Below are 15471 nucleotides of genomic sequence, written 5' to 3'. Positions count from 1 at the left end.
AATGAGGATAGTGTTATTAGGAAGAAAACAGTTGAGGAGATTAAGGATATACTTTTTTTTTTCAAGTATTGTGATGAGGGATCGGGAGGGGTGAAAAGGAAAGGATGTGGCTGTCAATGCCGAACACTGAAACAGCGGGGCGCCGATCGCGGGGGTTCGTTCCTTCGGTGTGCGTATGCTGCTGCATAATCATAATCTATTTTACTAAAAAATTAAAATCATGATCATCCAGGCGTTTGGATATACATTCTTGGCTTGAACAATTGTCACACCTGCATTTCCATTGTTTCGGGTTTTCTCTCTTTGTTTTTTCTTTCCCGTCCTTTTTTTAAAGCTGCTTAACGTTGTATAATCACGTCACATGGGCCCTGCATCACGATATCCTTAACTTGCTCTTTCCCTACTGTGTACATACTATCTATACGCCTCATCTACCGAATCTCAACAGATATACCCCCACCTACTAACGCGGCATCGATACACTACTCATTCATCGCCCTAAGTGCCCATGAAGTGAATCAAACTATGAAGCCAATAGAAGGCAACTGGTGTCGATCAAATGAACTTACAGATCCTTTAAAAATGGCCGTTCAGTAGCACAGTCTCTACATCAGCCTGAGCATTCTACTCACTGCCAGGTATCTTCTGAAGAAGGATCAACTCAAATCTACCGACTCTCCGTGGGGGTTTCTCTCGGCGCTCTGAAAGGATAAGCGACAGAAAAAGGATGGAAACTCTTGGCCAGACTTGGGGGTTCAGTATCCCACTGTGTCTCTGCGATCCCTGCCAAGTATTCCCAGTAATTGAGAGAAACTCAGTGAAAAATAGTCAAAAATCGTCAGATTCTTATTACGCAGCCCTCTATCATCTACAGAGACTCAATGGTTTGGGACTGACGGTTCTTCTGGCAACCGATAATCTATTGATGGCTGATGACTCCATTATACCCCAAGGGCTCTTGTGCATATCAAAGGCATTGAGCTACATGGGTAGCCTCAGCGATTCTACTAATCCATTGACCGGAGATAAGCTTGGGCACATGAAGTCTTGGTCTAGATACCATTATATGGTCTCTCGCGCGACTCTCGAAAAGATACTGTCAAGGGCAGAAGACTATTCACTCGAGTCTTTAACGAATAAATAATTCAGCCTACAAAGAAGAGTGTGAGAAGACCGTTGGAGGTCTTGACATACTGAAATCGTCAGCGCTGGCCATTGGTTGCTTTAGACTACCAGAGTGTTTGACAGAAAACCCAACAAGACAGGTTGCAGACTCCGAAAAGACACCAAACAGCTGTCACCTGATAGGGAACCCTTGAAAAAAGTGTAACCGTCCATTCCCAGGCTTTCAATGCTAGTAATCAGGTCAACCTGAGCCAATCTGCCAATCTCAAACAACTCCCTTTACTTATCATTTTGACTCGTAGATTCATCGAGCACAGGGTTGCTTTCCCCACAGCTTGAGTGATCAAGTTAACATGATACAGTATTGGATCTCTCAAAGGAATAACTCGAGAGTAAGCATCCAGATATCTATGTTGGCTGGATTTCCGCTACTGGGAGGCTTCTTCCTGAGTGGAAAAGACAAGAAGTCGTGCATATTTATCCGACGCTGCATCGGCAAGATACATGCCCAGCTCCACTAGCGCATATGGAAATGCAACCCTAGCTTTTTATTTAATTCGGATTGTGGTTAAGGGCCAAGATATACAAACTTAATTCGTCCTGACTATTTTCTGATTTTGTCCGCTACGCAGGATTGGATTTCCTTCATCCTATGGAGATATGTACCCATTATATACTGTGACAGGGTAGCCTGCAGTGTGATTTCGCAAACACGGCTGAGAGGGCAGACAAGGGGGAAAGGTGGGGTAGTATACGCACGGGGAGCTAGGCTGAACTGACACGTCAAGCAAATAGTGAAGCCCCTCATGGATCTCTGGCGCCTTTCGAGGATGTCTATCCATCTCTTCTGCGACAAGCGCCAGCTCTTCTAACTACCTTCCATATGATCGGTACACACATTGCGAGGCTAAGAAAGCTTCGGGGCATCAATCTTTGCTCATGGTGTACTATGAGCTGCGTCTTTTGTTAGAATCAGGCTTATATTTGTCCAGCTTATTGCCACTATGCCAAAGAACCGTCGCCTCCGGCTGCTATTGGGTTTTCGCCATTCCCGTGAGAAAGCGAGCACAGACGCAGATTCCGCAAGACTTACTATATTTCATGGACATGGCACTCGTTCGGAGTCATCTGACGCCCAGTTACAAAGCAGTGGTTCAAGGCATCATCGCTCGATATCATGGTTGAGAACCTCAAATCGCAATAAAAACAAAGATGCACAAACAAATCCCACGATATTCGATCAAGAATTAACAAATACTCAGCAATACTTGAGCCAAACAGGGTATAATGACGAGCCTGACACCAGCAAAGGAAAAGTAAGTGGCTCAGCTGAATCAATTAAGACTGCGCAAAGGACCCCGGTTGAAGGGGAGGAAGAACGGCAAGACGAAGCGAGCATTGAGAGGCTGGGAGAAAAGATAATGAAGAATCTGTGGAGCGAGGCATATATGAAGCTCCACAACGATAATGCTAGTTTAATCGAGTCATATGAGAAGGCCTTGCTGGCTACTGAGGCCTATCAGATGGTTGAACGATCTCCGACTAAGCAGGAAAAAACAGATCGACAAAAGAGACTCCAAGACCTTGTTTTCTGTAGACTCCAGGATATGGAACAAGGTCGGTTCGATATTCCGAGAAGAAGTAGACAAAGTGTTATCGGGGATTATGTTCGTCGTACTGTCCATGGCATTCTCTATGCGAAAGACTTCGTTACAGCAGCAATCAACGCGGAGCCCCATGCTGCGCTAGCATGGGCTGGGGTCGTGATGCTGCTCCCAGTAAGCGATTCCTTTTCACTTTGTCTCTCACGGCATAACACTAAAATCACATTTAAGCTGTTCTTGAAACCATTTACCCAGCGTGAAGATGCTGTGGCAGGACTCGAGTTTATCTCAGATCTTTTGGTCCGATATCAGGTTATCCAGAGCTCACATGCTCGAATGTATATGGATTTCCTAGGTAAAAGGTACATATATGGTTTGCTCCACCGTTCACTGTCAATATGGCAGGATCTACCTGGTGATATAGTTAAAGGTCATATTCTAAGGTCATGATATAGTGCTCCTGAGGATGGATCCAAGGTGGGCCTTCGGCTCAGAGAAAAGACTATTACTTTATACTCTCAGGTATTGGAGTACCAGATCCGACTGACGAAGCAACTCTCTCGCTTCGGACTTATCCAGTATATGAGAGATATTGCGACCGCTGATGACTGGAAGGAAATGCTCACGGAAATCAAGCACACTGACAAATCGATCGAAGAATTATTAGGGGATTGGTCAAAGAAGACGGTCCAGGAGATCCATACCGAACTTTTCTCAATGAAACGCGAGGTCGAAGGGCGGTTGAACATTGTCCTTGACGCCATCAACGTAAGATACATAGTGTCCCGAGGTCGACCATCTACATGTCATAACTTAATTCACGATAAATCTAGACCCAAGCATCTCAAGATCAACTAGATACCCTCCATCCAGTTACGCGCGCTGCCTTTGGCTCATATGAACAAGCTAGAGAAACATGTCTTGTCGGTACTCAGATACCATTGCTTCAACTAGTTCAAAATTGGAGCAACGATGCCCAGGGCGAACCTATTCTGTGGCTCCAGGGTATGGCCGGTACTGGCAAGTCCACAATTGCCCGAACCGTGGCTTCTGCATTCTACAACGGAACATCTTTATTAGGCCAGGAAACCCTACCCAGTGAGGCGTGTCTTGGTGGTAGCTTTTTCTTCGACCACAGGGATGAGGACTGTAGAAATCCTAGGAAACTCTTTCCCACCTTAGCAAGAGGCCTAGTCGAGGTTCTACCGGAAATTCAACAATCCTTATGTGATGGTATTCGTAGCCATCATGCCACCCATGCACAATCCTTAGATGCCCAGTGGAAACATTTGATCTTCAACCCTCTGAAGATGCTGAAAACAGCGCTTCCTGTGACAATACTTTTTGTTCTTGATGCCTTGGACGAGTGCCAAGCTGGAACTAGGGAGGATCAGGATGACATCAGCGATATACTGGCTCTTCTCAGTCAGGTTCGGGAGTTACAGACCGTCAGAGTTCGGGTACTCATTACTAGTCGTCCGGAAACACATATACGCTATCGATTCAATGAGATGCCAGAAAGTATTCGTGACGAAACCGTGTACAAAATCCGACGGCTAGATGGAGAAGAAGTAACGGCAGATGATATTACTCGTTTAGTTGAATATAGGTTGTGGGAAATTAGAAGGAAGCACGATCTCCCGCGGAACTGGCCTGGAGAGGAGAGGATCGAACAGCTAGCTGAGAAAGCAGATGGGCTGTTCATATATGCAGCCACGGTGTGTCGATTTCTTTCAACAGCCAACAGAAAAACGATTGAAGATCGCCTAGGGAGGATCCTCGACGGTGATGTGGGAGAGACCGCCAAAGAGAGCCTGGACGGAATGTACACTAGAATCCTCCAGATAGTGCTTACTGGAGAAGTGGACAACGACCAGGCAATGTCCGACTTATTTAAGCAAGTAGTTGGCCCCATTCTTGTTCTATCCAGACCGCTGTCAATCATAGCCCTAAGCAGGCTTATTGAAGTCGAGCTTAGCGACACAAGATGGCTTATGGAGCACCTTTATTCGGTCCTGGAAATGCCTCAGGGGGATCACGGCCCCATTCAATTGCTACATCTATCATTCAGGGATTTTCTTCTGGCCTCTCAGCGATGCAAGGATAACCATTTTTGGATCGATGAGAAGCAATCTCATCGCAACCTGTACCAACACTGCCTGAAGGTCATGTCTAATACCCTGCGGCGTGATATATGCTGCCTTGAAGCCCCCGGTATTCATGTGACAGATATAAAACCTTCAGTCGTTCATGAATTTCTTCCCGAGCAGGTGCAGTATGCCTGTAGTCACTGGGTGGACCATCTTCAGCAGAGTGATATTGTGGCGTCTAATGACACAGTGCTTTATGACTTCCTGAGAACACGCTTTGTCCATTGGCTCGAAGCTATGACTGTTATGGGAAGGGTCCCAATCGCGATCATGATATTAAATAACCTAACCACTCTACAGGTAAATACCTCATAACCTCAGTGCTGCATTTATGCTAATGGATGTAGCTGGAGACTAACGCAAAAATGTGGAGACTGGTTCATGATGCACGACGGTTCACTGTCAGCTTCAGATCAGTGTATGAGAAGGCCCCTTTGCAACTTTACGCATCTGCTTTGCTGTTTGCACCGCAGGAAAGTGTCATTCGATATGAGTTTCGAGAAGAGATTCCTGCTTGGATATCTCAGAAGCCAAGTGCTCATCAGTATTGGAGCCCATTACTGCACACCATCCCAAAGCCTCGCAGTGAGGTGATCGAACGCTTAATATTCTCAGCTGACAGCAGGCTAATGGTAGCGGTATCTTCGTATATGTACTCACATGTGTGTCGGTTATGGGATACGTCAACTTGGGTTTGCCTGAAGTCGCTTGAAGATCAAGGTAACATTCGAGATGCTGCCTTTTCACCAGACAGCAAACAATTAGCAACCGTATCGGAGGCCGGATCCGTCCGGCTCTGGAATACACACACTGGGAGATCAACGTTTCTCGAATCAGATTCAAGTGCCATAACCTTCGTGGTATTTTCGTCAAATGGTGAAAGGCTCGCAGCTAAATCTAACGAAGAGATCAAGATTTGGGACTTAGCATCGGGGAGACTGCTACAAAGAATGCCCAATAAAAGGAGCACAATGATTTCCATCTCCCCTGATGGCAGATTTATAGCATCTTTGGATGCTTTTGATGTTATCGTTTGGAATGTTTCACAGAGGACGGTTGTACACACTCATAAGCAACAGGGGGTCCACACAATCGAATTCTCCCCTGAAGGGAATCTGCTGGTTGCATCCAAGGACGGCACAATTGAACTGTGGGATTGCACCGCAAATACTTTACGATCTTATAACAATACTGAGTACAAAACGGTGGTCGCGGGTTTCTCACCCAACAGCAAAAGCATTGTCTCTCTCGCAACAAACGGTCAAGTCAACGTATGGGATTTGTCTACAAATGAATACAAAAGCAATATACACCATATAAATGACTCAGAAAATCCCGACCCATACTGCGGAATGGTGTCATTCCCACGATTCGGTGAACTCGCGGCTTCGTCGGTGGGCGATGGACCAAAAGAGATCTGGACACTCGTCCCCGGGGTCTTGGCGGAATTATTCAGATTCTCCAGCAGAATACTGGATGCACTTGCATTTTCGCCAGATTGTGAGATTATAGCAGCCTCTGGTTGCTGGGCAGAAGAGATTGCGATCTGGAATGGATCATCAAAGGTTTCGAAGGTGCTTGATAATGTACATCAAGATACCATTACTGATCTGGTCTTTTCTCCTGATGGCACTGTTGTTGCATCGACCGCCAAGGATGGCACAGTCGGACTCTGGGAAGCGCAATCAGGAAGTCATATGAAAAGCCTGCGAGTGGTGGATGATTCTGGGGTTCGGAGTATACGGTTCTCAGCCGATGGTCAAACTATGATATGCCGAACATATAATGGGAAATGTGTTATCTGGGATGTACCGACGGGGGAAACTTTGAAAAACCTTGAACTCGGAAGGGATACTTCGAAACTCCAAAACATGGCAATATCACATGACGGTCGACTAGTAGCAACCGGATGTTTTGATGAACGGAAAGACACGAGTCAGATTGAGGTCTGGAACCTGACTTTGACAGAGCCTCTCCTCACACTCACAGAAAAAGGTGATACTAGTGGTAATGAAATCTCACCGCATGGAAGTTTCATGGCGTCGACTTACTATGGATCTTCATCATTCCAGCTTCGGCACATACGGACAGGAAATGTGATACACTCTATAGACCATGGAGAAAACTCTCCAGTCATTGCATTCTCTCCAAGTGAGAACATGATTGCATCAGCAGAGCAATCTATCAAATTATGGGATACTTCTACCGGTACATGCCTCGGGCAACGTTTAATTGATGGTCGTGTTGAGTCTATGGTCTTCTCTGAAGATGGGGCATACCTCTGTACCAACGAAGGTCAGTTCCAAGTTGCTTCGATCCTCGGTGCCGACCCCGATTTGTGCAATGATAAGATATTAGGGAAGGGGGTATACGTGCATGACAACTGGGTCATGAAAGGGGGTGAGAAACTTATACATCTACCTGTAGAATACAGGGTGCATACATGTTCTTTTGGAAATCGTGTTGCTATAGCTAGCAAATTGTATTCTGTCATAGTCATTGGGCTCAGTGCGGATGAGAGAGAAACGATATGAAGGTGTCTGTCGCCAAATTGTATCTAACGTATATAAGGAACAATGCCATTTATTCTCTTTGCCATATCTTCCAATCTCAAATTGGGTACCCACCAATACTCCTCCTCCTCCTTATGCTTCTATATATACTTGTGATCAGCTTGAAACAGTGATGGTAAAAGTCAAAGCCCCAATTTTCGGTCCATCGTCTCTCGCGTGGGGTTAAAAAGGGCTATATTCCATGCTGGTAGTTACTTTTGGCATCTGCCAGGGAACGCTCTGCTCTACTGTCCAACACACTATATTCATTCTGCATTTTAGCTCACCCATGTACAAAGCTTTATGCTCCAATATCACAGCACTAATTCAATGGCTTCCCCCCCGCTAAGCTGATCACCTTCTTCGCAGCCCCTTCAAAGCTATCAAAGGCATGAAGTGGAAGCCCACTCTCAGCGATCTTCTACAGTTAGTACCACTCACACTTATCTAGCACGGCATGCACTCACCATTTTCTGTCCCTCTTCCTCGTTAGTCCCCCTCAATCGCACCACCACCGGCACACTCATCTCCAAATCCCTAAAAGCCATAATAATACCCTCGGCGATCATATCACACCGCGTCAGGCCCCCAAATATATTGACGAAAATAGCCTTCACCCGTGGGTCGGATGTGATAATCCGGAACGATGACTTGACCGTCTCGGACGTTGCCTTGCCTCCTGTATCCAGGAAATTGGCACAATGGCCGCCATGAATGGTGAGTGCATCTACTGTGTTCATTGCGAGTCCGGCGCCGTTTACTATTCGTATTAGTTTGGAACCTTTTATTTGGATTTGTATAATGACGTACCTAGAGTTCCGATGCTGCCCTCTCCCTGTAATCTGTGGTGTGTCAGTGCCAGGTTCTGCATTTTGGGTTGTTGATACTGAACACATACTTCACGTAGACTATGCCGTCTTTCTCTGCTTCAACTTCTTCGTGCACTTCTTCTGCCGGGTTCCGCAGACTGTGGACTTCTTTCTGACGTCCTGAGCTTCGGAATGCGGCGTCGTCGAAGCCGAAACGTGCGCCTCGGACTTCTAGTCCTTCTGTGGATGCGTTTACCCGGACTTCTAATAGATAGGCTTCTTTTTCTTTGAATACTTGCCACAGTGCTTGGACTAGTTCTGCTAGTTTCCTGTGTGTGGTGTCAGGGAGCTTAAGGTGAGAAGCGATGGATGTGATGAGTGGTGAGTTGCCGCTGCTGAAGTCTGTGTTGGCGTAGGGGAAAGGAAATTTGCTAGTGTGCGACGGCGCGAAATCGGCAACTGTTGAAGCTATAACACAAGGTGACAATGCTGTTCTATCGACTGTGAGATTTAGAAAGATGTCGGATTCTGAGGGCTTTGCTTCGTTGACTGAAATGGACCTTTCTTTTAACATGTCCAGGGCCTGGAACTGCTTGATGAAGAGGGACCGGGTTTGGCTTGAGGCAGACACTCTTTGGCTCTTTTCTAGGGATACACGTCTCATTGTGTGTAGGCTTCTTCTCTGGCTCGGGGCGCTGGTAGACTGGGGTATTGTTAGCGCCTTTTTTTATATAGGATATTTGGAAGGCTTACCGTCGTGCTCTGAACCTGTGGTCGACTATTCAGTAAAGTCTTCATTCCTTTGCCGAACTTCTCCGGGTGGTTGACCATGACTGCGCCGGCGCGCTCAAGCGCTTGGTACTTCGCATTTGCATCTGGTTCCCCGATCGCAGTCCATGCACCCGCATGGCCCATGACTCGTCCTGGAGGGGCGTGCAAGCCACCAACTAGGGCCATGACCGGTCTTGTCTTCCAGTTAGCGTCAGAGTAATTAGTAGATCGAGGTACAAGTCACATACTTAGGATTCGCTGTTCTTCTGTTATAATCCTTGATCCATTCTGCTGCGTCAATCTCCGCCGTTCCACCAATCTCGCCCACGAGAATGATGCCCTCCGTATCGGGGTCATTCTCAAATATCTTCAGGGCATCGACGAAATTAGTCCCAGCCAAGACGTCACCACCCATACTGATACAGAGGCTCTGCCCCAAGCCTGCTCGTGTAGTCGATGCAACAGTCTCATAGCTCAAAGTTCCCGATTTCGCAACGATACCGATCTTACCAGGAGAAAAGCACGGCAACGGCTGGAATCCTATCCGACACTTCCCAATTGCAGAGATGATACCGGGGCAATTGGCCCCGACAAGCCTTGTTTTGGACTGTGTCTGAAGCATGGAGTGAATCTGTGGGGAGTGATGTAAGCATGCGCTTGTATGCATTCACTGTAGCATAACAATCATACTCTGAGGATATCATGGATAGGCACATGCTCCGCTACAGCCACGACGAGAGGGATCTCGGCTTCAATGGCTTCTTCAATTGCCTTTGCTGTTTGGTTCCCTGGTACGTAGATGGCTGATGCATCGGGTTTCGCTTTTTCTTGGGCCTATTTCAATAAGTATTTGGCTTGTATAGTTAGGATTAGAAACCGTACCACTTTCACGGAGGGGAACACGGGCAGTCCGAGGTGCTCGCCTTCGACTCCTGCTTTACGCCTCCGACAATCTTCGTTCCCCAGGCCAATGACTCTTTTACGTTGGCAGTGGCCTAGTTGGTTAGTTATTCTGGTTGGTTATTGATTCTGGTGGTTTTCAAGTACCTGTCTGCCTGTAATTCCATATTAGTATATTTTATCGGAAACTTTCTCATACAAAGATTAACTCACCTGTAAACCCCTGAAACAGAACCCTGGTATGGGCCCCGATCTTCAAGTTCGGGAGCGTATCAGCGTAGGAGTAACTCCGCGACGAGGTAGAGAACCCATTCGTCTGTCTCCCAGATATACTTGAAAAGGGTACCCTCCGCACCCGCGCAGGGAGAGATCGCAAGTTCGTCATTTTGCGTCTCGAATACTAATTGTGGACGTATCAGTGAAGTACGCGGTGGCCACGTTCTGAGTACCTAAGCAGCCACCCTGATGATATCCGCTTGATAATAACCAGTACTGGGGACGGATTGTTGGGATTGAACACTCTTTGAATATCCACAGGCTAGTGTCCAGCGACAGTAGAAACTAGGGGAGAAGATGCAGTGCCCGAGGGGGGGTAGGTACACTAGAAAGAGGAGAAACAATACCTCGGGAGATCAGTCGACCTGGAGAGTGCGCCTGCCGGTCTCGGACTCCGCGCGGATCATTTCCGAGGTTTTGTGGGCGCCCCCATAGTGGAAGGTGATTGGTTATCTCGGAACTGGGGTGCCGTGGTGTCACTCGGAATGTGTTGTGTTTTTCTTGGCGGTCATGAATAGAATCGACTATGGGCGTGTTTAGAATATTGGTATGGTTGTGGTCTTTCATTAGTTATAACTTATGATGGAAGTTTTGATTAATTCTCATGGATGGAGTGTGTGTTTATAGGGGGGCAGATCTAGCAAGTATCACTGGTTTGTGAAAATCTAAGCATCTTGGTACCAAGATATATATATATATATATTTATATTTATTAGTTTCAACAAAAATGTACATTGGTAGACCGATATACATTCGGGAACATATTCTTTGTTTATATGCAATGTATTCCCAACAACATCATCTCCTTGTATTGTAGTAGTCTTTTGATTGACACAATGTGAGTCCGAGTCTTAAGGCCATAATCTTATCATATTTAGATGATTAAAGTCGCTTTCCTATGGAGTAGGGAGGAAGAATTATCGGACATATACTTAAATTCGAGATAATCAATCGTAGTTGGTTTATCTACCAGGTTATCCCCTCGACAAGTGACAGGTACATGAGGCTAGTTAGAAGGCGCATTCGCTGATTACAAACCAACAACGCAGGATTATCAAAGCATACAAGGATTCAGTGCATGACATGACTAATTGCATTCTATCAATACTCAATAGCCGTAACTAGCATACGCGACGTAGTTCTTGCTAGTTTGCAGCATCCAGTGCAATGCGCAAAGACCTCACTTTCCTCTACTCTTAAAATGAAAGCTATTGTCCTGAATGGCACAACCGCTACGGTGGTGAGCTCACGGCCCATTCCGAAGCTCCGTGACGACTACCTTCTCATTAAAACCGTGGCCGCTGCCTTAAATCCAACTGACTGCAAGGCGATCAGCCAGGGAAGAGGGGCTAAACATGGCTTAGCTGGCTGCGACTTCGCCGGTATTGTCGTAGATATCGGTCCAGCCGTCAACAAGCGTTGGAATAAAGGCGACCGGGTGTGTGGCTGTACTCATGGCGCTAATAGCCGGAACCCAGATGATGGGTCATTTGCAGAGTTCATCGTTGTAAAAGGGGATGTCTGCATTAGAATCCCGGATGGCATGAGTTTCGAAGAAGCGGCTGGTATCGGCGTTAGTGCCATTACATGCGGTCAAGGTCTATTTCAGAAACTGGGGCTAAATCTCCCCCTTGATCCTATTCGAGAGAAAGAGTACATCCTGGTTTATGGCGGTAGCACGTCAGCGGGAACTCTTGCTATCCAATATGCAAAGCTGTAAGCCCGCGTCCTGCTGACTTGATATGAGTATGCGGATGCCTAACGAGATATATAGGGCCGGCTATTCTGTCCTCACAACTTGCTCCCCTAGGAATGTAGATTTGGTCAAATCACGCGGTGCTGAAGCAGCCTTTGACTATAACGATCCATCATGTGGGGAGCAGATCCATCGTTACACAAAAGGGGAGCTCCAGCTGGTCTGGGATACAATCGGTTCCGAACAAGGAGTTCAAACCTGCATGACCGCTCTGTCAACGAACCCCGGGTGCCGATACGGTACCATTCTTCTCAATGATATCCCACGACAGGATGTCGCCTGTACCCGGAGCATCATGATGACGTTTCGGGGTGAGCCTTTCGACCTGTACGGCAAACATTTTCCGGCAAGCGCTGAGGACTTTGAGTTTGCGAAGATGTTCACCCAATTGACGGAAACACTTCTCGCTGAAAACAAGCTGAAGCCTCATCCAGTCAGAATCTGTGAAGGAGGGTTGCAAGGCGTACTAGAAGGTGTGGGATTAGTACAACAGGGGAATGTGAGCGGCGTTAAATTGGTGTATCGAGTTGCCGACACGCCTTGATGCCTGTAGGTAAGGATTGTTTCCCCCACAATCCAAGATTGCGTACCCGGACCAAAGTTGTGGTTCGGCATGAAAATATAAGCATGGACGCCTACCATGTTAAGTTAGTCTTCTCTTTGTCCATACCCTTTGTTGACCCATGCAGTTGGAACGATGTCAATCCGGGGTGATTTCAAGGTACGCTGTCGATCACCTTGTCCGTGGGAATTTCATTGTACAAGCAATGTAGAATAGGAGGGCTTGCAATTGGTCAGGAGCCTTCAATAATGAGATTAGCCTCAGAATGAAGTCATATTTGCTCCTAAGAATCTTGTATATATTAGTACCTTCGGAAGACAACAACAGAGGTGGACGGAGATCTTCTCGGTTGGTACATAAGCCAACCCAGTGACTTGGACCGACTGCTATGGCTTCAAGGGCTAGCCCTGGGGGGTTGGCTTGTAATACCAATAAACGTATAGAAATGCTCTGAAAAGCATAGCCAATGAGAAAGCCGAACAAGAAGAACAAAGACCAGACTCATCGAAGGAGATAAAATCAGACCTTCGATGCAGGCATATAAGTAATCTCCTGCGCCGGGTTGGTATTGTAGAGGATTCATCATTCCGACATCAGGTGTTCTCATCCGGTGTTCTCTCCAAGACCCAGATTCATGAACAAAGCGACTGTTCTGGACGTCCCCGGCACAGGCCAATGGAAGCCGACGACCGAGAGGGATGGTGGGGTTCAACTTCTCCACGACTGACGACATTCATTATTTCCACCTCCAATGCTATTAATATCCTCTCTCCCGTCAATTGCGGATCTTTGAAACGGCTGTCGACTCCGACCATCTGGCCGACTATTAAGAGAAACAACTGAAATGGCAACAAAGCCCGGTCCAGAATCCAAGGGTCCGTGATTTTCCCTCGCAACCATTGACCCTGTGCGGCCTGCTTTTTACTTTCCCTCCCAATCCAAAAACTTATACTTTTGCCCGCTCTTTGGGCAACTACTATCTCAACTTTTACACTCTTCTAACCCCTTCTTACACCTATATTACTATTTATTATTCTTCTGCTTCTGCTTCTTCTTATTATTATATATTTGAACCTCACTGACAAACCGCCCTTAATGTCTATTTCAGAAGCCACCACCACGGAGCTCCAATCATCCCTCCGCGAACTGTCCCTCAGTACCAACAGCCCTGTGAAGGACATCGCCCGCCCCGCGGTGAAAACCGCAACGACCAAGGCAGCAAACCCCAAGAAGAAGGCTCCCGTTGTCGCCGACTCATGGGAAGACGAGGCGGACGAGTCGGAACCGGACATTAGCTCCCCAGGATGTACTAGTTCATCGCTGTCGCCATCCGTCACCACCGCAGAGGGTCCCTTAGATCCCCCGCCCACTCCGATTTCCCCCCAGACCTCCCAGACATGGGGCTCTGTGCCGGTGTATCCTAATGCTGGCGATGTGTCGTCTCGGACATCAGATTCCAGGTCACCGTCCCGGAGGCCAGAGAAGCAGACCGCCGTTGCAGGGAGATTGATTGCGGGTGCTTTGGGGCTTCGGGCCCCGAAGCGAACGGAGGAGCAGCGTGCCTATGACCGTGCTGTGAAAGAGAAGGAGATAAAGCGGCGTAATCAGGAGCGGGAGGCGGCAGCTAAAGCTAAGGAGGACGAGGAACGGGCGAAGGCGGCTGTTTGGGATGATTAGGATTCTCTCTCTTCTATATTTGCCATTTATATATCTGACACACTTGGACGCTGGCTCTTTTAATATCGTTCTTTTCTCTCAATATCGTGTATAGTGCTGTGTAATTGCTTGTTCTTTACATGGGAATGTTTGGTTGGACCCTTCGCAGGTGTATTATATTGAGGTACGTACAAGGGTGTAAGGCACCCCCAGTTTTACTTGTGTTGTATGGATTTCCTAGAGTCTGATCAGGATCAGACAAACGGCAAGGACAGTAACACTACTACTAGTTCTTAGGTATGGTGACCAGAATTTGCATGCTTCACCCCAGGGAGAAGTACTGTGTCGTAAGTAGTTAATTCGTAATACTTAGATAACCTATCCACAGCCCATCATGATTTTAGTTCGCTCGTGTCTAAGCTTTTCTAAGCTTAAATCAAGCCCGTAGGCGACCCCGTCCCAGCTAAAGCCCGACCGGGCCAACGCTAACACCATTGCGCCTGTGTCTCAAAATGCGACGGATGAAGTAAAAAAGGAAGTGACAAGAAGTGAAACGCAAGTAGTGGGACGGGCCTCCTAACCTCCGATCTGCTCCTGGTGGACTTCCAAGGTATCGCCGTCGGCCATCTCCAGCTAAAGCGGGGTAAGAAACAGATGTTAGCCAAGTGATCTGAATGCGCAAAGTTTAGAGGTCAAGGTAAACATACAGTGTCTGGCGTGTCTTCCGGGCGTACACGGGTTCCGTCGAACAAGAAACGGACAGTAGAAATTTGCTTCCCTTGACGTTCACAGAACGCGTCCATCAGCTTCTTCAGCTGCGTCGAACGCTTGATCTTGAAAAACACTTCGTTGTTGTTATCGGTCACTTTGATGTTGAGGTGTTCAACGGGAGGGGCATCTCCAGCGGGGAGTCCTGCGTCAGCCATTTTGGAACTGTGAGAGGAAAAAGGATTTGCGATGAGTGTGAAGTAGGTGGCGTATTGCTGTGTTTGAGTGGAATGTCAGCTCTGGTGCGGTAGTAGTTTTGTCGCAACTGGTGGGAGAAAAGTGAGAGTTGAAAGAGATAGAAGAACTTACATGGATGTGATCAAGGGTTCGACGATGATGAAAAGACACCCGAAGACGGAAAGGGCTCAACTGAGGACGTAATAGAAGGAGCTGAAGATGCGAATGGATAGATATCAATGGGCTGGCAGCGATGAGAAGGCGACCCCCACCACCGGCAATGAATGAATACCAACGGATAATCTATTTTGCGGCGCAGGTCCTGATTCCGGTTCTGCTATGTACTAGTATATGGCTTGTTTGTT

At 47.2% G+C, this 15471-nt stretch overlaps 5 protein-coding genes across 5 annotated transcripts; 3 read left to right on the top strand and 2 right to left on the bottom strand.

Moving 5' to 3' along the window:
* Positions 1-2129: 2129 nt before the first annotated feature.
* On the top strand, positions 2130-7413 carry ABOM_004184 (uncharacterized protein; the record flags this gene model as incomplete). The annotated part of the gene is made up of 5 exons (XM_022531314.1): positions 2130-2903; positions 2961-3091; positions 3185-3497; positions 3563-5179; positions 5227-7413. 5 exons carry the CDS (start codon positions 2130-2132, stop codon positions 7411-7413), a joined length of 5022 nt encoding a protein of 1673 aa, XP_022391295.1.
* A 340-nt stretch (positions 7414-7753) lies between these two features.
* ABOM_004183 (putative succinyl-CoA synthetase subunit alpha) lies at positions 7754-10296 on the bottom strand (the record flags this gene model as incomplete). Its single annotated transcript, XM_022531313.1, has 10 exons — positions 7754-7849; positions 7899-8191; positions 8242-8273; positions 8330-8943; positions 8994-9204; positions 9260-9642; positions 9702-9845; positions 9953-10006; positions 10059-10066; positions 10125-10296. The coding sequence occupies 10 exons, from the start codon at positions 10294-10296 to the stop codon at positions 7754-7756; spliced, it is 2007 nt and encodes a 668-aa protein (XP_022391291.1).
* A 1092-nt stretch (positions 10297-11388) lies between these two features.
* ABOM_004182 (zinc-binding alcohol dehydrogenase family protein) lies at positions 11389-12487 on the top strand (the record flags this gene model as incomplete). The annotated part of the gene is made up of 2 exons (XM_022531312.1): positions 11389-11903; positions 11962-12487. 2 exons carry the CDS (start codon positions 11389-11391, stop codon positions 12485-12487), a joined length of 1041 nt encoding a protein of 346 aa, XP_022391290.1.
* A 1113-nt stretch (positions 12488-13600) lies between these two features.
* Positions 13601-14182, top strand: ABOM_004181 (uncharacterized protein; the record flags this gene model as incomplete). The annotated part of the gene is made up of 1 exon (XM_022531311.1): positions 13601-14182. One exon carries the CDS (start codon positions 13601-13603, stop codon positions 14180-14182), a length of 582 nt encoding a protein of 193 aa, XP_022391293.1.
* A 555-nt stretch (positions 14183-14737) lies between these two features.
* On the bottom strand, positions 14738-15144 carry ABOM_004180 (SUMO family protein SMT3; the record flags this gene model as incomplete). The annotated part of the gene is made up of 2 exons (XM_022531310.1): positions 14738-14794; positions 14869-15144. Coding segments are annotated over 2 exons (333 nt in total), but the record flags the coding sequence as incomplete, so codon positions are not given.
* Between the last annotated feature and the right edge of the window lie 327 nt (positions 15145-15471).

Source organism: Aspergillus bombycis, assembly GCF_001792695.1.
Source record: "Aspergillus bombycis strain NRRL26010 chromosome Unknown contig00022, whole genome shotgun sequence".
NCBI lineage: Eukaryota > Fungi > Ascomycota > Eurotiomycetes > Eurotiales > Aspergillaceae > Aspergillus > Aspergillus bombycis.
The sequence above is the reverse complement of the archived record's forward strand: the minus strand, read 5'-3'. Positions and strand labels throughout refer to the sequence as shown.